The sequence below is a fragment of the Batrachochytrium dendrobatidis genome (genome assembly GCF_000203795.2).
Source record: "Batrachochytrium dendrobatidis JAM81 unplaced genomic scaffold BATDEscaffold_2, whole genome shotgun sequence".
Taxonomy (NCBI): Eukaryota; Fungi; Chytridiomycota; class Chytridiomycetes; order Rhizophydiales; genus Batrachochytrium; species Batrachochytrium dendrobatidis.
In genome coordinates, this window is record NW_006281100.1 from 1778907 (window position 1) to 1804448 (window position 25542).

General features: G+C 38.5%; 6 protein-coding genes across 6 annotated transcripts; 5 read left to right on the plus strand and 1 right to left on the minus strand.

Annotated features, from left to right (window-relative positions):
• Positions 1-5505: 5505 nt before the first annotated feature.
• BATDEDRAFT_23192 (uncharacterized protein) lies at positions 5506-7387 on the plus strand (the record flags this gene model as incomplete). Its single annotated transcript, XM_006676662.1, has 5 exons — positions 5506-5545; positions 5765-5934; positions 6017-6926; positions 6998-7187; positions 7222-7387. 5 exons carry the CDS (start codon positions 5506-5508, stop codon positions 7385-7387), a joined length of 1476 nt encoding a protein of 491 aa, XP_006676725.1.
• Positions 7388-8912: 1525 nt separating this feature from the next.
• On the plus strand, positions 8913-10583 carry BATDEDRAFT_86725 (uncharacterized protein; the record flags this gene model as incomplete). The annotated part of the gene is made up of 1 exon (XM_006676913.1): positions 8913-10583. One exon carries the CDS (start codon positions 8913-8915, stop codon positions 10581-10583), a length of 1671 nt encoding a protein of 556 aa, XP_006676976.1.
• A 2133-nt stretch (positions 10584-12716) lies between these two features.
• On the plus strand, positions 12717-13019 carry BATDEDRAFT_86726 (uncharacterized protein; the record flags this gene model as incomplete). Its single annotated transcript, XM_006676914.1, has 1 exon — positions 12717-13019. The coding sequence occupies one exon, from the start codon at positions 12717-12719 to the stop codon at positions 13017-13019; it is 303 nt and encodes a 100-aa protein (XP_006676977.1).
• Positions 13020-17309: 4290 nt separating this feature from the next.
• Positions 17310-17900, plus strand: BATDEDRAFT_31418 (uncharacterized protein). The gene has a single exon (XM_006676683.1). The coding sequence runs from the start codon at positions 17387-17389 to the stop codon at positions 17816-17818; it is 432 nt and encodes a 143-aa protein (XP_006676746.1). The 5' UTR covers positions 17310-17386; the 3' UTR covers positions 17819-17900.
• Positions 17901-19535: 1635 nt separating this feature from the next.
• Positions 19536-20354, minus strand: BATDEDRAFT_36674 (uncharacterized protein). The gene has a single exon (XM_006676804.1). The coding sequence runs from the start codon at positions 19787-19789 to the stop codon at positions 19562-19564; it is 228 nt and encodes a 75-aa protein (XP_006676867.1). The 5' UTR covers positions 19790-20354; the 3' UTR covers positions 19536-19561.
• A 929-nt stretch (positions 20355-21283) lies between these two features.
• On the plus strand, positions 21284-25145 carry BATDEDRAFT_23196 (uncharacterized protein; the record flags this gene model as incomplete). The annotated part of the gene is made up of 3 exons (XM_006676663.1): positions 21284-21927; positions 22711-23494; positions 25062-25145. 3 exons carry the CDS (start codon positions 21284-21286, stop codon positions 25143-25145), a joined length of 1512 nt encoding a protein of 503 aa, XP_006676726.1.
• Positions 25146-25542: the final 397 nt, after the last annotated feature.

Genomic DNA, 25542 nt, shown 5'->3' on the forward strand with positions numbered 1-25542 from the left:
ACAATATTGGATCAGTTTGGACAGTGTATTGTGTTGTTTATTGTATACTTGATATTGAACAATATCATAATATTGACTTGATTGACAACTGAAATCATGCAATGGTTGGTAATTGTATCAGTTGACATGTATTGGATAGGTTGTTGTCATGACCCAGTACATATAGTGTAGTATGTTGACGTGTATTGATTATGTGATTGAATGATACGATCGAATACCGCTGATCACTTTGTTGGTGTACAATATCACATGTGCACAATATCAATATGTTGCACAACAGTCATTCAAACAGGTTGGAGCATGTCACGAGCAATGCAATCAACTTGGTACAACACATGCCAGCATACATGTAGTGTATTGTACACTAGTAGTGATGATTCGACCAACGGCATGTGTGGTTGTAATATTATACATGAAACCACATATTGATGTCCATGATTATGGGGACATCCAGAATTACAATAATGGGTCGGCAACAATGTGATGGAACTGGATGCGCAATATCAAAACCATGTCCAGAATACGTGATATAACAACAACTTGCAACCATATTGATGTAAATGGATCACTAAATAACAGTGTCATGCATATGCAAACAACAGTTGCATTACTGACATGTGTCATGATTGTTGTTGAACTAGATTGCAATCGTATCCGTGATTCAGAATACAATAAATGTGTGTACAGAGTTGTATTGACAACATTGACAACATCTACAGTCAAACACAATATATCGATTGCAATACATGGATATGGGTTCAAACTTGTTGATCGTATAATGTATGATTACTAAAAGTGCACCAAATGTAGATTCGACACTATAGTCTGATTGTGTGTCATATGATGGTTGTTGTATTTGGAACAATCAATATAGTCAATGTGTAGTATCAACCAGCCAAATATGTAACCATTGTATATCCCAAATCAAAGCCACTGCTGGATGAATACCAAAGTGATCCATTTTTACGCGAATATGGTTGTAAAAGGGTGCGTTTACAAGGCTACACAACACTCTTGAAGGGTGTTTTTCAAGACATCTGATAAAAGGGTCACGGAAGCACAACATGATATTGTGACCAGGGAGCAGTATACTGTCTAGTTTGATAGTAGCCCATCGCAAGCAGTCAAATAACCCTGTGTAGTCGACTAACCTAGAAGGGTTAGGGTTGGTTTGCTATACAAAATATAAGTACTGTCAAGTACGCTCAGTTTTAGAATCGACACCAGTTTCAACACTCTACTTTTGTACCAACTGTTTAAACATATTCATCAGACTTGATGAAATTCACTGGCATTTTATTCTTACTGAGCGCGGCAGTAACCGTTAATGCAATGCTGGTCTCGACTGGTAGCAATGGTTCACCTGAAGCATCTGGATTAATTGCTGGATTCAGTTCAAACATTTACAAACGAGGTCAGGAAAACCCATTTGATAAAGATCATTCAGACACTGATTCGGATCAAGAGGCTGCATCAGGAGAAAACAGTGAGCTCATTCGCCAACTAAAGATACAAGTTGAAGACGCCGGGAAAGCAGAATCAATCGCAGCTAATACTTTGTTAAAGTATACGAATCTTGGATTTAAACAAAAAAAGTTGATAGCACAGGGCAAAACGATATCTGGAGAAAAGCATAGCGAACAACGTGAGAATCAATTGGATGAAGAGTGGAAAGCTCAAAGGGGAAAACTAGACATTCTGAGACAGAAATTACGAGAAGCCAGGCTAGGCACTTCTGGTCGAGACCGGAAACATTCGATTGATGAATCTGACTCAAGCACTTCCAGTCGAGACCGAAAACACTCGATTGATAAACCCGGTCCAAGTACTCCCAGTCGAGACCGAAAACACTCGATTGATGAACCCGGTCCAAGCACTTCTGGTCGAGACCGGAAACACTCGATTGTTAGACACCATTCAGATACTGATTCAGATCAGGGGATTACATCAGGAAAAAACAGTGAGCTCATTCGTCGATTAGAGAGAGAAGTTGAAGACGCTGAGAACGCAGAAGCAATCGCATCCAGTAATTTGTTCAAGTATACGAATCTTGGAGTTCAACAAAAAGGTTTAATAGCACAGGGCAAAGCGATATCTGGAGAAAAGCATAGCAAACAACGCCAAGATCAATTGAAAAAAGAGTGGGAAGATGTAGAGAGAAGACTAAACCTTCTGAGACAGAAATTACAGGAAGCCAGGCTAGGCACTCCCAGTCGAGACCGGAAACACTCGATTGATAAACCCGATCCAAGTACTCCCAGTCGAGACCGAAAACACTCGATTGATGATCCTGGCTCAAGAACTTCTAGTCGAGACCGAAAACACTCGATTGTTAGACATCATTCAGACACTGATTCGGATCAGAAGACTGCACCAGGAAAAAACAGTGAGCTCATTCGTCGATTAGAGAAAGAACTTGAAGACGCTGAAAAAGCAAGAGTAATCGCACACAATTCTTACTATGAGTATAGGAATTTTGGATTTGAACAAAAAAGGTTAATAGCACATGGCAAAGTGATATCTGGAGAAAAGCACAGCAAACAACGCCAAGATCAATTGGATAAAGAGTTGGAAGCTGCAAAGAAAAGACTAAACTTTTTGAAACAAAAACTACAGCAAGCCAGGCTAGGCACTCCTAGTCGAGACCGAAAACACTCGATTGTTAGACACCATTCAGATACCGATTCGGATCAGGGGACTACATCAGGAGAAAACCGTGAGCTCATTCGTCGATTAGAGAGAGAAGTTGAAGACGCTGATACCGCAAGAGTGGCTGCATGCGATTCCTACTATGGATATGTGTTTGGTAAATCTATGAAAATGATGGAATCGCAGGGAGAAATGACATCTGAACAAAAACTCGACCCAAATGTTGAACAGGAATTAAAAGGTCGGTGTGAAGATGCAAGGAGAATAAAAAACCTCAAGATGAAACAGTTGGAAAAAGCCATGTTAGGCACTTCTGGTCGAGACCGAAAACACTCGATTGTTGATCCTGGCTCAAGAACTTCTAGTCGAAGCCGGAAGCACTCGATTGACAAACCCGATCCAAGTACTCCTAATCGAGACCGGAAGCACTCGATTGACAAACCCGATCCAAATACTTTCGGTCGAAGCCGGAAGCACTCGATTGACAAACCCGATCCAAGTACTTCCAAACAAGGCCGGAAACACTCGATTGTTAGACACCATTCAGATACCGATTCAGATCAGGGAATTGCACCAGCCAAAAAACATAGACCCACTCATCAACTAGATATAAATCTTGAAAACGCTGAAAGAGCAAGAGCGGCCGCATGCAATTCCTACTATGAATATAAAGCTACTCGACTTGAACAGAAAAAGTTGAAATCAAATGGTCAAAAGATATCTGGAAAAAAGTACAGTTCAAGGACTGAACATGAATTGAAAGAAAAGTGTAGAAAGGCAAGTAAAGCAAAACACTACATGATACGACAGCTAGAAGGAACAAATGGAAACACTCCCAGTCGAAGCCGGAAACACTCAGTTGTTAGACACCATTCAGATACCGATTCGGATCAAGAGACTTTATCAAGAAAAAAGTATAGGAAGCTTGTTCGTAAACTAAAAAGAAAAATCAAAGAGTATAAAAGGAGACGAAAGGATGCATGCAAAAAATATCGTAAACATCAATTCTTTGTATCCAACAATGGTCAAGATTAGCAAAGGGTAAAAGTGTATCGAAATCATTCTACAGTTTAAAGAGTGAAGAGAAATGGAAAAGAAGGTGTGAAAGACAAGGGAGAAGAGTAGAATATCTGGAGCAAAAACTAAGAGAACTTATGGGTGAGCCAGATTCAGATTCGAATTGATGATGTGTCGATGGATTTGATTTTGAATAAATTTAAGCTTTCTGATGTGTTGGTATTTGTCGAGTATTGTGAATGGGTCAACAACCATATTATTTATTGTATATTGTGTTGGGTATTACATCAACAGTTACTGGATTGTTGATTGATACATCAATGACTTGATAACAACCAGTGTTGATTGTAACTACCAGTCATACTTGCAATCACTTGTCAGTTGTATGATACCATCAACTGACCATGTCATGCATTGTACAACAAACGGAGCAATACACCTGTTCAAAGTCGGATGTAGATTGCGTCATCAACTGGTTTGATATTGGTCAATTAGTGTTGTCAGTCTGCAATGTAATATATGCGATATGGTATTGATGTAAATGGACCACTAAATAACAGTGTCGGTGTGTAATAAACAATCAGTGTCATGGACTGATTGACAATTCAATGGTATTGTTGGTGGTAATTGGCATGCAAACAACAGTTGCATTACTGGCATGTGTCATGATTGTTGTTGAACTAGACTGCAATCGTATCTGTGATTCAAAATACAACAGAAACAACAAACGCTGGTTCAAGACTATTTCAGTTCAAATCATAGTTTGTGAGCATCATATCACTGACACTGTTTATAATAATTCATAATGTATATCGAATCAACAGTCAATGTCAAGTACAAAACTACAACCAATATTCAACATTGTTTATTCCAAACCAACAGTCAATTACTGCAAGATAGTGTTCAACTCTATATCAATGCGATTGCATAGTATTTTGGTTTCAGCTGTAAATTTGAACTATTTCGACTTGTTCAAACTTTGCTTGTAATCTGTGCGATTTGTTGCGGATTCAGTGCAAAGGTGAGCAAATCTGATATTTCTACTCGAGATGCTGGAGTGTCTTGATTGAATGCACTTTAACAAAACAGTCAATACTATGCTGTTTTGTTGGATCACATCAATTGATATACTCTTGGATACTCGTGGCTAGTTTACTGTGTTGTATTTGTTAGACATTGATTGTGATCTAGTTGAATGTCACGGATAGCAACGATCGACATGACAGTGGACACTATTGGACATGTACACTGCAATGTGACTGTCAGCAACCATCACCATCAGTGTGTATCATGTGTTTAAAAAGTACTCGCATGCATTGGATTCAACACCACGTTTGTGATTGGGTTGATTTGATTTGTATTGGTGGTGTTGTATTGCATATATCAGTAGATTGTGTGCTGATTTGAATGGCATGATCATCCATTGTGGTTCATGTACACGATGACAATCTGACCTGTTGACACGGCCAGTTTGTTGAACGACCTGCCAATCCTCAATTCAATTATAGTACAACGTCACTCATTCGGTGTATCAACGACAGATTGCCGAGTTTGATGTTGATCATGTTGTGACACAATCAGCAGTGTTTGATGTATACAGTCTACATTAACCTAAAATGACTGTGCAGTCATACCAATGGAAAAGTCATGGTTTTGAAATACTGCAGCAACAGGCTGTTTTATACTGTTGTGGCCGAGTGATCCAAAACACGACCAATCAAACAATCAGTCAAATATTTGGTACACAGTGACAGTATATGTTGTAGTGATGGATTGTAAATGTGATGATAACTATCCATAATCAGGGGGACAATCTGACACTACCTGATTACTGGATGCATGACCGCAGTTGAAAAGATTATTCCAGAATATTACCGAGGTTGATGATACACCAACAGCGATGCTTGTTATTGATTCGCCCTACAGGGTGTTTCCGGCTTTACCCACCCTATATGATGCATTTGGCGTTTTTTCTAAATATCCATTTGAAAAGTGTTGATTGTCTCCCTTGAAGCTGCCGTCATTATAAAACGGCAGTCATCTACCGGATTCAATTTTTTTTTCATTGCACTGATCGGTACAATGCTGATCACTCTAGAATGCGTTATACTTGCGTTGCAAGCGGTTTCTGCAGTTCGAGTTTCATTACATTCACCTTTTGAAAGTGCCAGTCAATCAATCAATAGGCTGTCAAAACGATCACCCGTTGAATTGGATGGTGACATTAGCCGATGTTTCCGAATAAAACTCTATGTTAATGGAATCAATGTATGTATCATGCCGTGTCATTTATTGTAGTTTGATATCAATTTGCATCACGTTGAATCAATCTCACACTTGTTTAAAATAGTTGGGTTTACAGGTCAACTCAATAACTTCCGATATAATCATACCACTTTCTAGTTCAAGCAACGATCTAGGTTTGGCTATACAAAATACTCCAGGTGGACAGCCCGTTACTATAAAGTACAAAGGCAAAGAGTATAATGGAATTACTTCCACAGCCGATGTTACAATTATGAGTACCGAAATAACTGGCGTCAATTTACCAGTAATAGAAATTGAAAAAGAATCGACGGATCTGGTTGGTATTGTTGAGGACTTTGATGGAGTACTTGGGATTGGCTATCTCCCATTGTCAGATTATTATCCACCAGTCACTGCGATGGATGTTTTGTACAATGGTGGTTTCATTTCCAATAACGAGGTTGGTCTTCAACTATGTCCGTATGAAATGTTGCAGGAAAGCTTCATCAATATAGGAAACACGGAAATAACTCCAAAATGTGGAACGGATGGAAAAAGTCTTATATGGGTAAACTCACCATCAGACGAACATCATGCTGTCAACATCAAGAGTATACTAGTCAATGGCAAACAAGTGGATCTGCCCGAGGAATTCCAGCAAGTTGTGGAAAATGGACGTATTTTGTACTCGACTATACATACATGCTATATGTATATACGTTTCCCTGAAAGAGTCGTGAACGTGCTGATCAATTCCATCCTTGATAACAGTGCGATCACTATCAAAAAAACTATGCTTAGGGACGACCGCCTTGACAGAAAAAAAATCAAAAAGAAGTTGCAAAAAAATCGTCTAATGCCCAAATCCAATTATAACATTGATTGGGACAAAATGCCATCGCTTTCAATCGTGATGTTTTCTCAAAACCCCGTAACTGATGAAAATCGCAACTCCCTTGTAACAATCAGACTGGGTCCTCGAGATTATATGCAGACATATAATTTTAAAAATTGTAAATATTTGACAATTGTATGCAATATGTGTTGTTTGATTAACCTGACTAATATATATGTTGGATTATAGTTAGATTTACTGTGACAGCTGGCTCAAATGATCATGCAACTCTTGGTATTCCATTTATGACCCGACTTCTATTGACATTTGATCGACAAAATAAACGCACTGGGTTCGGTCCTGGATGTGGATGCGAAACTATGGCTGATGGTTATCCTATTATTTCAAACGGTGATCAAGTGCTCTGGCCATTAACACAGTAAGTTGTTTGATATTGGTATGTGGATGTGTAGATTGATATTGATCATGAATTTGATGGATACTGTTAGACTGCCTGAACAACCAAGTACTTCAAGTTTAGGTAGAACATCTACTCTCGAAAGATCATTGTCGCGACTTGGTAGCATTCGCCGTGGTAGTAAGCGGTCAAAAGTTAGTTACGAGAAATTTGAGGGCTGAGCAGATATAGCAATAAAACTGGTTATTTGTTGAATAGATGATGACCCTGATTGTCTTATAGTTGATATGATGTACGTCAGGACTCTTGATTTCAATCATCAACAACTACAACTGATCAAGTAGTTGTGCCTGAAAACACTCACCACACTGTCAACAGTCACAAACAGACTCTCAATAAACTCGACTGAATACAATTCATTAATGACAAACTGATACTATATGTATTTTTAATGTGGTGTGTCCATGTTTGACTGTGTGATATGTTCAAGCCGTGCATGTATTGGATCAGCCCAGTGTGTATTGTAGTTGTTTGATACACGATGATCATGCATACTATTGTATTGGTAATACATGGTATTGATTGAATACACATCATGATCGCATATCTCAGTCACGACCCAATGGACACAAACAGTCGAGTCGCGTAGTTTGGGTTCAGCTTGACACATTTGTATTGTCAATCTCGAACAAAACGTCAAAAGTGAATCAAGGTCAACTGGAACAATCAACAGACTGGATCCAGTATGTGTAGTCGCACTGGGTCGCATATATTGATCACAGTAACAGTGTGACACAGTAAACAACTCGAGTGTCATTTTACTGGTTGTGGTTATGGTTATGGTGACATTCCAATGTTTGATACATACAGCGTTACAATGATGGGTCGGCAACAATGTGATGGAACTGGATGCGCAATATTAAAACCATGTCCAGAATACGTGATATAACGACAACTTGCAACCATATTGATGTAAATGGATCACAAAATAACAGTGTCATGCATATGCAAACAACAGTTGCATTACTGACATGTGCCATCATTGTTGTTGAACTAGACTGCAATCGTATCCGTGATTCAGAATACAACAAATGTGTGTACAGAGTTGTATTGACAACATTGACAACATCTACAGTCAAACACAATATATCGATTGCAATACATGGATATGGGTTCAAACTTGTTGATCGTATAATGTATGATTACTAAAAGTGCACCAAATGTAGATTCAACACTATAGTCTGATTGTGTCATATGATGGTTGTTGTATTTGGAACAATCAATATAGTCAATGTGTAGTATCAACCAGCCAAATATGTAACCATTGTATATCCCAAATCAAAGTCACTGCTGGATGAATACCAAAGCGATCCATTTTTACGCGAATATGGTTGTAAAAGGGTGCGTTTACAAGGCTACACAACACTCTTGAAGGGTGTTTTTCAAGACATCTGATAAAAGGGTCACGGAAGCACAACATGATATTGTGACCAGGGAGCAGTATACTGTCTAGTTTGATAGTAGCCCATCGCAAGCAGTCAAATAACCCTGTGTAGTCGACTAACCTAGAAGGGTTAGGGTTGGTTTGCTATACAAAATATAAGTACTGTCAAGTACGCTCAGTTTTAGAATCGACACCAGTTTCAACACTCTACTTTTGTACCAACTGTTTAAACATATTCATCAGAATTGATGAAATTCACTGGCATTTTATTCTTACTGAGCGCGGCAGTAACCGCTAATGCAATGCTGGTCTCGACTGGTAGCAATGGTTCACCTGAAGCATCTGGATTAATTGCTGGATTCAGTTCAAACATTTACAAACGAGGTCAGGAAAACCCATTTGATAAAGATCATTCAGACACTGATTCGGATCAAGAGGCTGCATCAGGAGAAAACAGTGAGCTCATTCGCCAACTAAAGATACAAGTTGAAGACGCCGGGAAAGCAGAATCAATCGCAGCTAATACTTTGTTAAAGTATACGAATCTTGGATTTAAACAAAAAAAGTTGATAGCACAGGGCAAAACGATATCTGGAGAAAAGTATAGCGAACAACGTGAGAATCAATTGGATGAAGAGTGGAAAGCTCAAAGGGGAAAACTAGACATTCTGAGACAGAAATTACGAGAAGCCAGGCTAGGCACTTCTGGTCGAGACCGGAAACATTCGATTGATGAATCTGACTCAAGCACTTCTGGTCAAGACCGAAAACACTCGATTGATAAACCCGATCCAAGTACTCCCAGTCGAGACCGAAAACACTCGATTGATGAACCCGGTCCAAGCACTTCTGGTCGAGACCGAAAACACTCGATTGATAAACCTGATCCAAGTACTCCTAATCGAGACCGAAAACACTCGATTGATGAACCTAGCCCATGCACTATCCAACAAAGCCGGAAACTCCCGTCTGATAAAGAACAGCCAAGAGAAAACCGTGAGCTCATTCATCAATTAGTGCAAAAACTTGAAGCTGCTGATACCGCATCCACAGCCGCATGCGAGGCTTCCTATGCGTATAGGATTATTGAATATGAACAAGAAAGGTTAATATCGCAGGGAAAACCGATATCTGGAGAAAGGCATATCAGAATACGTCAATATAAATTGGATAGTCAATGGCAGGCTGCAAGGAGAAAGGTAGAACATCTGGAACAAAAATTACAACAAGCCAGATCAGCCATTCCAAAACAAACCCGGAAGCACTCGATTGACAAACCCGATCCGAGTACTTCCAAACAAGGCCGGAAACACTCGATTGTTAGACACCATTCAGATACCGATTCAGATCAGGGAATTGCACCAGCCAAAAAACATAGACCCACTCATCAACTAGATATAAATCTTGAAAACGCTGAAAGAGCAAGAGCGGCCGCATGCAATTCCTACTATGAATATAAAGCTACTCGACTCGAACAGAAAAAGTTGAAATCAAATGGTCAAAAGATATCTGGAAAAAAGTACAGTTCAAGGACTGAACATGAATTGAAAGAAAAGTGTAGAAAGGCAAGTAAAGCAAAACACTACATGATACGACAGCTAGAAGGAACAAATGGAAACACTCCCAGTCGAAGCCGGAAACACTCAGTTGTTAGACACCATTCAGATACCGATTCGGATCAAGAGACTTTATCAAGAAAAAAGTATAGGAAGCTTGTTCGTAAACTAAAAAGAAAAATCAAAGAGTATAAAAGTAGACGAAAGGGTGCATGCAAAAAATATCGTAAACATCAATTCTTTGTATCCAAACAATGGTCAAGATTAGCAAAGGGTAAAAGTGTATCGAAATCATTCTACAGTTTAAAGGGTGAAGAGAAATGGAAAAGAAGGTGTGAAAGACAAGGGAGAAGAGTAGAATATCTGGAGCAAAAACTAAGAGAACTTATGGGTGAGCCAGATTCAGATTCGAATTGATGATGTGTTGATGGATTCGATTTTGAATAAATTTAAGCTTTCTGATATGTGTTGGTATTTGTCGAGTATTGTGAATGGGTCAACAACCATATTGTTTATTGTATATTGTGTTGGGTATTACATCAACAGCTATTGGATTGTTGATTGATACATTGACATGGTTTGTTCCATATACATTAATGACATGATAACAACCAGTGTTACTTGCAAGGATAGCATATTCATAGATACTTTCAACAATATACTTTGAATTATGACGTTTCATGCATTCAATAATATCATTTCCGTCAATCAGATCCAAAACAATGTCAATATCCATATTAATCATGGATTGATTGTTACCATTAAACAATAATGTATTATCTGAAATATTGAATTGAATTGTCTTTTCAGTATCTACATTTTGCAGCATATACCCAAATTGAATATCAAGCCAATATCCAATGTTTGATTGGTGATTTCTTCGGTATATTTTGCATCAACTCTTCCACATTGGTGAGCATGTGTCCTACACTGTATTGTATTGTATTTTGGGTGGAAAGGATGTTTGTTGATATGTCTATTAAACTGTCGCTTTAACTTGCTTGCTTGGTTCCAATGCTCTATTTGTAGTTGAATCAGTTGCTTGTACGCCTTTGTTGGTTCAACTCGACTCCTGAATCCTTGGATACGTTTTGTAAACCGCAGTTTGACTTTGACGAGTTTAACATCAATGTTCACCGTTGATCCAACCATTTCCATGATATTGTTATTGGGGTTTTCCTAATGGCAACAATAAATCAACGACAAAATGCAATCCGAGCATCTCGTAATGGACTCTGTATGAGCCAATTGAACCACTATTTTTGTTCAAATCAGAATTACTTTGTAACAGGTTTCCAACATTTTCAACGAGTTTAAACAATAATAGAAAATAAATCCAATTCAATTGTTTGTTGATACCATTCCAAAATGTATTTTCTTGGGTTTATTCAAAACCACCACAATGACATTACACATCACAAGCACATCCTTAAGATTCAAGTATCTACAAACTTTGATCGTGAACTCGGTCTTCATCAAACCTAAAAACGGTCAAAAGTATCATGTTGTTGAACGAAATCTAACCAACCATCTTGTAAAAGCAGCAACCCACTATTTGTGCAATGATATTGAACCTATTACTCATGAAATCATACCTCGATATATGCTCAAGTCGGACAACCCAATCAAAGTAGATCCCAACAAACTCTTGAAATCAAACATTCAATTCCTTGATGAAAAGTATCATTCAAAATCAATACAAGCCACTTTATCATTGAATCAATGAGTTGCTGAACAAGAGTTACTACGAGACATTGTATTGTATGTATATTTTACATTCTGGCTTAGTACTTTGATCAAAAGTCATCATCACACTGTAACGGACGCTCAGATCAATGTAGACCGAATGGCTCATCATGTATTTAGCGATTCAGATGTTCTTGGTAAAGTGATGGTAAAACAGCACACATTACAGCAGAAATTGTATCAAATGGTAATGAGTGCCGATGTAGACGCCAAATATGTTGAATATATCATACTATGAATCCGTAATCTTGATGGAACCCAGCACCATTTCTTGGGTCAAGCAAATGCTGGAAAAATACATCCAGTTCATCGTTTGCCATATTGACACTTGACTTGTTGTATCTGATATTCCAAATCTACCGCATCCAGTGGTATTGTTGGTGAATCATCAATTACATTCAAAGTATGTTTGATAGTTATTGTGGTATTATTTTCAAACGATTTGCTGATTTGAGGTAGCCAGTAAGTTATCATGATTGTATTGCTGGGATTTTGGCAAATATTGATTATTTTCAATAACCACCGACTATTTACTATTTTGAATACTGGTATCTGGACATGGAATATGATGACAAATGACTTTAATGTGTCCAATTTCAATTCTGATTGTGATTGGGATTCCTGTTTTCATGCAATTGGTCAACGATTTTGAACATTCATTTCCGTCGACCCAAAATACATTACATTCAGTTTTGAAACAAGTCTTCAAACAAGGTGTTGATGCAAGTTATGTACAATAGTCACATCCTGTTGTTCTGGATTTGCAATTCTTGTCATGATTATGTTTTGTCTACAGAAATACTGATGTTTAGCATTAGTTCTGTTCCAGATTCAACGTATTTTGTTTCTGCATCAAATTCTCTAGGTTTTTATGGTTCACTCTCTGGTCATCCAGGTTGTTCTATGGCCATTGATGTCAATTCTGCATTGAAAACATCGATTAAACAGATATTCTGCGGTACCAATCATGAGCAAACGGATTTGGCAGGAAAGGTCATTGAACAGCGCTACAACAAACGCATTGCAAGCTATGATGAATTTGAATCATTGGTGTCACAATGGGGTGGAAAGTTGGACGAGTCGGCTCGTGCAAGAATCAAGTTTTAAAAACCTGGCTAGTATTTACATTTTACTATTTATCAGTCATAAATGTAGAAGGTGTAAAACATGAGTTCAAGTATTGATTTTATCGAACTCAGCAAGTTATTGATTGCAATAAATGAACGCTGACTAGATGTTGGCATGTACTGCACAAAATTCAACCAAATCATTGCAACTTTCAAGTACTATTTATTCAGTTTCAGTTTTAATGACATTGATTCATTTTTACAATCTTGGACAAAATATAGCAGTGATTATGGGTGAATCTCATCAATTGTGTTCATTCGAGTCAGAGCATGAATCTGACACGGTAAGCAACCAATCCTTTCAGATCATCCACTATTGTACGCCAAGTCTTTTATCCAGGATTGCACATCTCGAATAAACAGTGTGTGACAACTATGGACACATTTAGCAGTAATTGACAGTCAAGAAACTGGTATCAATATTCCATGTATACTGTCAGAATTTTTAGAGCTTCGTGATTTGTATAAATTTAAATGTATAAAGTAGAGTATAGTCTGATACTGTTAGTAGTTATCAGAAGAGAACAAATCAAAAGTGTAAAATAAAAAAGGAAGTTTGCACTTTAATCCAAGATCAACAGACTTGGTCTTTTCAAGAGTAGTGAAGAGGGGTGATAAGTTAATTAGATGGTTGAAATAGTTGAAGAGTTGTTTATTGATAAGAAAATATCTTGGCTCCAATAGTAGTTGATTGATTGTCTTGTGATACGAACAAGTAACACATTTGATAGTGAGAGGTTGTAAACGAAAAGTAGTTGAGCCAATGGGATTGATTTCTGTAATTAGTCAATTTAATAATGATACCATTTACCCGTTACTGGGGACTCGAATCCTAGAGATGAGGATAATGGAGTTTGGAGCATATGGATTGGTGGTGATGAAGGGTTTAATTTGGAGATTCAAAGTGTGCGCTACTAGAATTAGCTTTGTCACAGATTACTACTTAGGAGTATCCGTCTGGATATTCCAACAATCATTGTGTATCTAAACACCAAATATTACAATACATCAATAATACCACAGTGTAAACAGTAATACAGTTGATCAGTATTGTGGCAAGACTTTTCATTCAAGTTTGTATTTGGAAATACTCGATGGTTTAATCACCACACACTGTTTGTAATGCGATTGTCATTGATCTCATTCCATTCCAGTCCAGTCCATCTGATTTATGATGATGTTTAGTAATCCATTACCATGTGTTGTAGTAAACTAGTTTGTTTATTAAACCAAATCTACAACAATCACATTCAGAATATTAATTTACAGTATTTCTAAATGCATGTTTGATAACAATCCAATTTTGTTACAAAAAACTGATCAAAACAATACTAAAATGGAACAACTCGTTTATGTGTTTTACAACAATCCAAACATGAACAATTCTTGGCAATTGTTGGACATTCGCATGAATGAAATTGTCAAATCAAAATTTGATCAAAATTTGATCAAAATTCAACTTTACTAATTTTATCAAACATGGAGTGGATTGATAACATGAAAGAGTTGATTCAACGCCTGGAAGATCTGAAACTATTAACAACGGATGCTCAACTACACAAGGCTGATGAAATATGGGGTAGACTGCTTGTATTGATAATGAAGTTGAGAAAACAGAATTACAGTAAGTTTAGTAGTCATTGTATTATTGATGAGTTCAAACTGTTGCTGACTTTGTGTTGGTTTGAAATGGCATGATATATAAATGTAGCGCCTCGCTTACAGAGTATTGGACTGGAAGATATCACAGTCAAGTATTTGGAGTATAATCGACCCAGTTTACAGGTATTCATATATTGTAACAATAATGGATTGTTCATGACTAAAATAATCAACATGTGCTGTGTAGATCAAAATAATGGAGTTTGCTACAGTGTTTTTGAGAATGATGTACAGTAATAATGAGTTCAAAGTATCACATCAACTAAGCAACCAAATTGCACAGCTCATGCAATCATCAAACCGTCAGGTCAAAATAGCGGCAAGTCATGATTGATATTGATCAAATGATTGTCATTCAACTCACTTAGTGTCAATATGCATATAGGCGATAAAAACATGTAAAAAGCTGTACAAATATAACCGCTGGAGTCAAGAGGATGGATTTGACATCAAGCCAATGGTTGAGATTATTGTTCACGAGTCCAATCAAGAAGTGCTCAGATTGGCAATTGACCTGTTCTTGCAAGTTTGTCATGGTATTGACGATGAAAATGTATGTTTGTAATGATACAATATTGGATCAGTTTGGATAGTGTCGAGTCTTGTCGTGTTGATTGTATACTTGACATTGAACAATATCATTAGTTTGGCATCGTGGTATTAGGATTTGTTTCACGACTGGAATCATCCGATGGTTCAGTTGCTGTTGGTTTTATCAAAAATCTCCAAGCCATGTATTGGAATATTCATCGTGATAACCCAGTAAAAGCAGCTGAATGTGGCATCATTCCAGCAATAGTCAATACGCTCAGGTATGTGGTGTTATGCATGAATGTGTGTCCAGTCATCACAATTGGTAAATTTGACATGGTTGGATTGACATGACATGAATACAGGAGTGTCGATCAAGAAGTGGTTGATCAAAGTATTGATGCTATTCAGAGTTTATGCGATATTAGAAATTGTGAAGTGATTTCAGCCGAGTTGATAAGATCGGGATTGATTCAAGCACTGAACGACTTGTGTATCAGATACAGCAACGACTCTGAACTAAAAACACGCATAATCGAAGTAGCTGGATCAGCTGCATCCAAAATGCGCGACTTTCCTGTATCGCTTGCACGATCGTTGGTTTTTGAGAAATTGACGATATCGATGTGCAATCTCAATATGGGTTACTCTTTGCGCATGTTTAATGATCTCAACGACATGATTCAGAAATCTACAAGCAAGGCCGAGATGATCAAGGTGTTTCAAGAATATGGAATTGTAAAGCAACTCAGCACTATTCTTTCACGCAGAGATATACGTTTGTGTAACAGTCCTGTTCCTGATATTGTAAAACTACTCAAAACACTTGCTGATTTTGCCGACAATCATTCCGACAGTTCAATACGTACCGAGTTGGATCAAGGCGGGATACTTGAAAATCTAACGGCTATTGTACAATCGGATGATACTGACTACACAAACAAGAGGGTTGCTGACCAGATCATTGGAACGTGTTTTCAGCATCGGGTTCACGTTGCTAACTCCAGCATTTGGCCATACGACGACAATGTCAAAATTGATATGAGTTCTGGAATGGCCGGATATGTACGTGGAAAGGCACGCACACTTGTCGAGATGCAGTATATCCAGTATCTGCAATCTATACTTTGCAAATCCATGTGGTGGATCGATATCACAAACCAGCATATTGTGGAGCAATGGAGGGCTGACTCACTCGATCGGAACATATCACCATCAACATTTAATCTTGCATTGGAACAACTCGGGGTTTTTGTCAAACAGCTTGTTTGTAATGGCAGTGATGGATTTGGCACAATTGTCCCAGGACCTGTTGAACTGACGTATATACTGGACAATGGCATACCTGACAATGTATACACGCGATTGATGACAAATGTATCGGATATTGAACATGGATCAAATCACAACACTGGTCAAATGGTGCACAATCTGATTGATGCATCAATGTACAGTGTTGTATATGGACAAACGATGATTGCACCACTGGATATACGACTCAAATACACCAAAATGGTACCATGCGATATATTGTTATCGACTCGACTTGTTTCAGATACGCCCATCATTCGAGGCAATCCCGAGTTTATATCACGCAAGTTCCAATGTCTTCCGAGTGAATTCCGTGTCGAACAGGATGGCAGTGTGACCATCAACTCATACATCAACAATCTGAATCCGATATGGGATCGAGACATGTACAAATGCATTGCCAAAATATTCAAATGTTTTGTCCCGATGTTTGAAAGTCTGTTCAGAACGATGGATCCAATGTTCAAGTATATTGATATTCGCAATGGCATACAGGGATATGAATCACCAAACCGATCATATTATAATGGTATGCGGTCAGACACTCAAGTCACTCGTTCCGTGTATGTACCAATACTTCCGAAACATTTTGAATCCAAATATGAATCAGCAAAGCCAGTGTCACTGCGTGGTTGTAATCTGCAAGTCATTGTCAAACTCACCAACATTCAACTGACACCATCCAAACCTAAATACGACAAGGGAAACTGGCACATTGAAGGTCCAATTAACGAATCGATTGTTGCAACTGGACTGTATTACTACGACGTGGAAAATATCACCACACCCAAACTCGATTTCCGCGAGGCTGTTGATCGGTTTGAACGTCGAAAAGCATCTGAGATGTATTGGGAAGATGTGTATGACACTGATCGAGAATCACTGCGAAATCAGTATATAGGATCGCTTGAGTTACCAAATGGTCGATGTGTAGTTTATCCCAATCGATACCAACACAAAGAACAATCATTTGAACTTGCAGATCCAACTCAACCAGGACACTGCAAGATTTTGACATTTTTTGTAGTGAATCCAGTCTGTCGGATTGTTTCGACTGCGCATGTGGCTCCACAACAACCACAATGGTGCAAATCGAGTCTTGACAAGGCACACGTACCTCCTGAGCTGTGGAATGATATCACGCAGTATATTCAAGGTGTTCAATCACCAGCTGAAGCCAAACACTATCGAGATGAATTGACAAGTGACCGAATTCAAATCACAGCGGTATACAACAAGGACATATATGAGCGGGTGTATAATCTTGATAATTGATGATGGATTGTGAGGTTGTGATTTTACAACAATGAGTTGCAATGCCAGTCGGATCTATACAATTGAATGAATTGAATCAATCATGTCAATCATGACAGTGATTGTTGATTATATTGACTGATTGTGTACAATTGATTGATACAAGTGATATGGATGCATCATTCGGTGTTGTTGAATCAGATCATTGCTTGATTCTGTCAATGTGATCAAATGGATTACTACAAAACTGGACATGCTCAAGTTGAATCAAGTATTGAATCGAGTATTGGATTGATATTTACACACAACCACAATTACAACCACAATTGCAATCAGCACAGTCTGAATATTAGACATTTGAACATCACGTATCGAGTTGTGGATAAATGCGAGTTGGTATATTGGACTGTTTTTGTAGTTTATTAATGATTTGATTCACGACTGTTTGAATTCAAGGCTCAATATGGATTACAACTGGATTGTCGTTGTTTCCATTTGGGATGACAAATCTGTCAATGTGTTGATTGATTACTAGTTCATTGTCCAAATAATAATCAATTCCACCAGCAATAGTGTCCGTCACATTCGAGTTGTTGGGAAATACTTTTGATAGTTTTGGTTAGATTGAACAGTCTGGTTTAGTCAAGTAAACCAATATCTCCATAAACATGTGCTGTAAAGTTGTTTCATTTGGAAAACCGCATGACGAAACAGATTCTAATACATTGGTCGATATTGATGAGACAACATTGCGTATGAGTTTTTGAAGAGACAAATGTTGTGATGGAAAGCAGTTTGTGAATGTCCATTTGAATAGTATTTTTTGACCAACAGCAAAGTAAAAGCAAGTTCAAGGTCGGACGACTCCATCAATATTCCAGCCTTTTGAGTGATGAATAAGATTCCATATTTTGCTGGGTTTCCAAGTTGTCCAATCGATGATTTTTGTCAGACATTTCTTGAGTAACAGTTTAAAACCATTTCTAATCAGATCTGAATGGTCGCTTCCAAAACAACGAGTCATACCCAACATGGAATTGTTTGATAGACAGTATTGTAGTAGATTTGCTCGAGTGGGTTCAATGTTGTTTAGACATTGTGTTTTTAGATCATCAATCGACACACACAGCGCACCAACAAGACCATCACATTCCGTTACAAGAACATGTTTCAAGGTCTCATTGTTCATGTTGTTTGGCAATCCAATAACGAGTAAATCCAGAAATTCATGGAATTCACAGAGTTTGGCTGGAATAAGTAGAAAGTCACTTTTCAAGACCTGAAAGACTACCGAGTTCAACAGGACTTGAAATTCCTCCAACAAAAAGATGGTTTGATGCAATGATAAATCGCATGCTTAATGGCAACCAACTCAGCGATGCTTTGATTAAAAGTCTCCATAAACTTGTGTCTTGTAATTACTGTTGAGCATCATCAAGAAACAACAGTTTTACTTTTTCCAATTCTATCCGTTGTTGTTTGGAACAATCAATGCATTTCCAACAAAAGTGTCGTGCAATCTTGTCCAAGAAACAAATCCAAATGACATTTGTTTGAGACTATGTTGATACATATTAATGAATATAGGTTTTGCAGAATCAGATGAACAAGTCAATATGACAAACCGATACTCAAACCAAGTATGTGAGTTTGTCAAGTTGATCAGGTCTTTTGAGATGATTTGTAGAAACATTGATACCATTGATCTGGATAGTTTTCTTGAAATAATTGTATGAATCAGTGATTGTTGGGTTTGAGCCAACATCATTCTTGGATTTGATGATGAGTGGACTGGATCCAACAGTCCCATTTGTTACAAGTGCAGCAAGCGAGTCCCATGCGTTGTAGTTGGTCTCGACTTGATCCATCACAGAGTGGATATTCAGTTAGTGTATCGACCAAAAGTGATCCTGTCTTGTAATCTGCGACCAAGCCAACAGGTTCTATTGCTGAACAACAGCCTGTTGTTGACTTGGTCGCAACCACCATCATTGAGACAACTAAAAGGCTTGTTGGTATTCCAGTCGACCATCAACTCCTTACTTTCCACTTTGTTGTTGATGGAGTGGAAATAACTTGCAATTCATGGTATTGTCTTGCTGTTCTTGGACTAGATCAAACCACTGGAACTGATCCACTCATCAAATCCAACACATTATGCCTGGTCAAACTCTGTATCATCAACACTAGACACTGTAATGGACATGAACTCACTTTACAAACCACTCTTGTGAACCTTGTCCAGTCGATACACTTGTATGATGAACACAACTGTTGTGTGTCCAACATTCAATCAAAACCATTCATCTGGATCAAACCATCATGAACATCGACATCAAAGACATTGACACAATCCCTAATGTTTTGTATTCAAAAGTCTATTCTGGCAACATACAAATCGGAATAGAAATGCCAGTCGACAGACTGACAACTACACAATATTGTCATGATTGGTGTCAGTGGATGTGAACAACAACCTGCTATGGTTTGTGTCGATATTGTGTATTTGACTGTTTTATCGACCTGATTTCAGTGCAATGATTGACAAGTTGGCACAGTTGGAACCTGCCAAAAAGACGGACAAGAATCAATCAGTCTTTGAATACCAATCTAAAAGACTGATCCAGTGTTTGATTTCTGCTCGTATTTTTGTTCTGAAAACACTTCGTGGATCAAATCCCGATCTCAAGCCTTTTACATGACTATGCATTCAAACAAGTATACAAACTGGTGTACTCTTTTGTAAAATATTCAAACATCTATCTAAGCTTCCTTGGTCTGCGTTTGGTAACGTCTATCAACAGTTGAAATCATGGTTCCTAAAAGACGGTCGTGTTATATTTGACGAATCGCAGCATATGCTAAATCTTTTAAAGTCGGACTATCGTTCAACAACAATCCATCAACACTGCTGGACAATTTGATTTTCCTCAGTCGTTGTTTTCGTTTTTGACCAGAACTATTATCCAAGATGGCTTCAACAATATATGGTGCGGAACACAAATGCGAATCTGCACCATGGACTTGACATACTCTGCTGCTGGACTCAAACCAGATAATATATTGATATTTGTTAAAGAAATCAGACCTTTGTTGAAGCAATCAAACATTGCCGCTTTACAAGCAAAGCTTAAAGTGGAGATATTATATCTCCACTTTCTCCACTCACTCCCTTAACTAAATTACTATAATAGCCAAGATACTTTCTTACTAAATAAACCATCCTCTGAATCAATCTTCTAAATATCATCTAAATATCATCTGACATAATTCCGTTATTATCTATTAAGTTTAACTCTTTATTCTGTTGACTTTCATTTGCGTGACTACTTCCTGATTATCATTCAAGATCTCTTCTGACCGATCTTTTCTACAGCGGCAGATTATATATTATTACCTTATACTTTACTAATTGAAAGACTCAGTCTCTTTCTATATTTTCTATCTCTATACTTCTTGCGCGATAATCAAAATCTTTAACAGGTTATGAGCCCAGTCGGAAGTCACGTAATCAAACTTGCAGAAGGACTGCATGTTCCACGTCTGGAGAGAGCCAACTACCAAAAGTGGCTCGTACTTATCGAAGCTGCACTAAGGCACTTCAATCTTTGGGAATCACATATTATTGCGAAACCACCCAGTAAACCCGATCAGCCGTACCTGATCAACAATGCCAAAGCTTATAGCATGATATCTGCCACACTAAGCAAGGACAATGAAAAACTAGCAGAGGACCTCAACGGTATTCCTCTATCAGCTCACCTCAGTTTCGCTGCCATAAAGAAACATCACGAAACAGGCAACATGAGCGCAAAACTAGAGCTCGAAGACGAGCTCGACTTAATAGTATACGACACCCAGGTCGGTGTTAAGCAACTATACGACGAAATGTTTGACATACGGAAACTATTGTCACAAATTGGCGTCAAATGGTCCGATGAGGATTATGTACGAAAACTCTTGAGGAAACTACTAAAAGGATCTTCACATTGGGGCAACATGCGTACCAGATTTGACAGCTTTACTAAATCAAATTATGCAACAGCTGACATCAGGACAATGTTGGCATACGAAGAGCAGCAACTTATCACTGTCATGCTACTTCCATCTTTAGACAACGCCGAAGTCGCGTTACATTCTAACAATAACTTAAGAAGATCTAACAACAGCAAGAATAGCTCTGGATCAAATTACAATAACAAGCCACACTTCAGAGGCTTTAACAACGGAGATAACTCAAACGATTCTCATCAGAACGTTCAAAACTCCAACAATTCATCGTACTGGCCAAACGGCAAGAAAAAGGTACTATGTAATAACTGTGGAAGACTAGGGACCCACACAACTAAAGACTGTCGTGCTCAGTTTTCGAATAACAGAAAATCAAATAGCAACTACGCATCTACGCCATGCGCTAATTCAAATGCTAATGATGACTTCTTATTTCACAACACCATGGTTTCAGCAAAAACAGACTACTGCAGTATCAGCAGAAACAGTGTCAACGAGATCATTCTTGACTCGGGTGCTACCACTCATATGGTATGCAACAAGAACTGGCTGTCTAATACAGTACCATTGCAAAACCACAGCGTTAAAGGTTCAATGAAAACGGCTACAAATGCCGAATGCAAAGGATCGCTCCAACTCAAAGTCTGGAATGGAAAAGCCAGTCGCGTTATTACTATCAATAACGTGCTATATGTTCCTGGATTCGAGGTCAATCTAATCTCTCCAGGGAAACTAGCTGTCGAGTTTGGATGCTGGACTAAGCTCAATAAACAAGGAGCTGTCCTCTATACCAAGGACAATGTCGAAGTTCTACGTGCACACAAAGTCGGCACACTAGACATTATCGATTGCGAAATTCTCATTCCGAACAAACAAATTCACGCCTCCGTACGTAAATCAAGCCTAAGCGGTATCAAGAAACCAAAGGCAAATATAAAAGTCGTTGCAGAGTCTACGCAATTTATTTCTAATGAAGCAATCAACGCTTCAAGTCCCCGGATTCAGGAACTATCTCAACCCGATTCCGAAGTGGAAGACACACCACTTAAAAGTAAAACTCAGGGACCATATTATTATTACAAAAGGCAACCAGACGTTGATTACATGAACTCAAGTCTCTTTTCTGCTAGTACAACTACATCAATATTTCCATCGAATTGGAAACAAGCCATGACTGCCCCGGATGCAAATCTCTGGAAGATCGCAGCAGATAAAGAAACAGAATCAAGGGCACCATTATTTACTCATAGCTACAATCTAGGCGATGACTTTACACCGTCTGTACCTATTGTGATAGATAATGTGGTAAGTCCAGAAACACCAGAAATTCCAGAAATTCCATATCGCGCGAGTACGCTAACTGGAGGGGAATCAAAATCAGGTCGGCGACAAGTACCAATAGTAGTACAGACTGCAAGAAATACAGCAAGAATGACTGTAGCAGATCGCGGGACCAATATTAAAACAAGCCATGGACGCATAACTCAGGAGGGGTTACTAGGGCGTGCCATCAGCAAAAATAAGGCTATCAAGACATCGCTAAATAAGTCGAGTCTGGCCGGTTATAGGAAACCGAACCGTAAATCGAGATCGAAGTCTCAAGGTTCGAGGAAAGAAGTTCAGGAACGTCCAGTTGACGTTATGAACAGGGACAGAGCCATGATGGCTGCTCCCATAAAATCGACGGTCACAGTTGAATATCCAGGAGCGATATCAGAGACTGCTGACGCGTCTGAGCCGAGCATTCAAGCTGCGGTGGAACAAAGAATGGTTGAGAATTTACCAACCACTACAAGTCAAAAGGAACACTATCTGAAAAATGTTCTCAAAAGATTTTACATGTTGGACTGCAAACCAGTTGCAACACCAATAGAATCTGGCACCAATTTGACTGCATCTCTCCCAACGGAACCAGTTACCGACGCTCCTTATCGCGAAGCAGTTGGAGCTTTGATGTACGCAATGGTTGCTACTCGACCAGATCTCGGCGCTGCCATCGGTCAAGTTTCCAGATTTATGCACCATCCAAACGATACACATTGGACTGCTGTTAAACGTATACTAAGATACGTAAAATACTCACTTAATTATTCTCTTACGCTAGGAGGGGATAACACCACTCTGGTAGGATACTGTGACGCAGACTGGGCAGGAGATGTAGACTCTCGGAAAAGCACCTCCGGATACACTTGCTTTCTAGGCAATAGCTGTATATTATGGAGATCTACTAAACAGACTTCTGTAGCTATCTCAACTATGGAAGCTGAATATGCAGCCGCTGTCACTGCCACTCAAGAATTATTATTTCTACGCAACATGCTTAGTGAACTCGGATTAACTCAAGAAAGAGCTACGATACTCTACTCCGATTCACAATCAGCAATTGCCAACACGGAAAATCAAGCACCCAATCATGCTACAACTAAGCATATGGACGTCAAGCTTAAATTCCTACGCGACCAAGTCTCGCAAAAGAATATACTAGTCAGGTATATTAGAACTCAAGATCAGATCGCGGACATCATGACAAAAGGTCTTCCAAGGATCGCCTTTGCCCAATTCTCAGATCTACTTGGACTGAGAGCCGTTCAAGGCGAGGAGGGGTGTTAAAGAAATCAGACCTTTGTTGAAGCAATCAAACATTGCCGCTTTACAAGCAAAGCTTAAAGTGGAGATATTATATCTCCACTTTCTCCACTCACTCCCTTAACTAAATTACTATAATAGCCAAGATACTTTCTTACTAAATAAACCATCCTCTGAATCAATCTTCTAAATATCATCTAAATATCATCTGACATAATTCCGTTATTATCTATTAAGTTTAACTCTTTATTCTGTTGACTTTCATTTGCGTGACTACTTCCTGATTATCATTCAAGATCTCTTCTGACCGATCTTTTCTACAGCGGCAGATTATATATTATTACCTTATACTTTACTAATTGAAAGACTCAGTCTCTTTCTATATTTTCTATCTCTATACTTCTTGCGCGATAATCAAAATCTTTAACACAATCATGGTGATTGCTTGAATGTCAATACCAAGCCATGCGTTTGATGGTCATTTACTGTTCAGTTTACTGCTCAACAATGCAAATGGTCGTTGTCTACCAATCAGTCGAGTCGTAGACATGGACTGCACATTGTGCGTATCGCTTTGTTCATGACCAAACTGTAACAATGTGTATTTTGCATTGAGTTTGAACTGCAATCTGCGACTTGTACGCATTATGATGTATTGTTTCAATAGCCATTGTTGCATTCATCAACATCAACGTGCAGTGTCGATCTGATGTTTGGTGTTGATGTTGTGTTGATATTCCAACAACACTGAATATCCCAAATCAGGTCAGCATTGACTCGTGTGATAATAATCCACAGACAGTCGGTTTTACCAAACTGTTGTACAAACATATTGACATTCGATCAATCGGAACGACAATCAATCACTCTAATGTGTTGTTGGATATACAAACTATAACCCACATGGTGACTGATGTCGTAACACAACATTGAATCAATCAAACTGCAATTACACACTCCATCATATGTCGCATGTGTTGGTATGTCAAGTGTGGTGATATTGGGTCAAAACAGTCGATTGGCATAGTAATCCATCAACACTCGAGTCGTTTGGTCAACCAAACAGTTGTATCATGCGGTAATATCAATATACTGCGATTGTAGCATGCCATTCATCAGACATTGTTGAAACCATTACAAAACCTGTT

What these genes read in the sequence shown, in the direction of transcription:
- BATDEDRAFT_31418 (XM_006676683.1), top strand. Translation starts at nt 17,387, where the DNA reads ATGTATTGGGAAGATGTGTATGACACTGATCGAGAATCACTGCGAAAT.
- BATDEDRAFT_36674 (XM_006676804.1), bottom strand. Translation starts at nt 19,789, where the DNA reads ATGATGGTGGTTGCGACCAAGTCAACAACAGGCTGTTGTTCAGCAATA.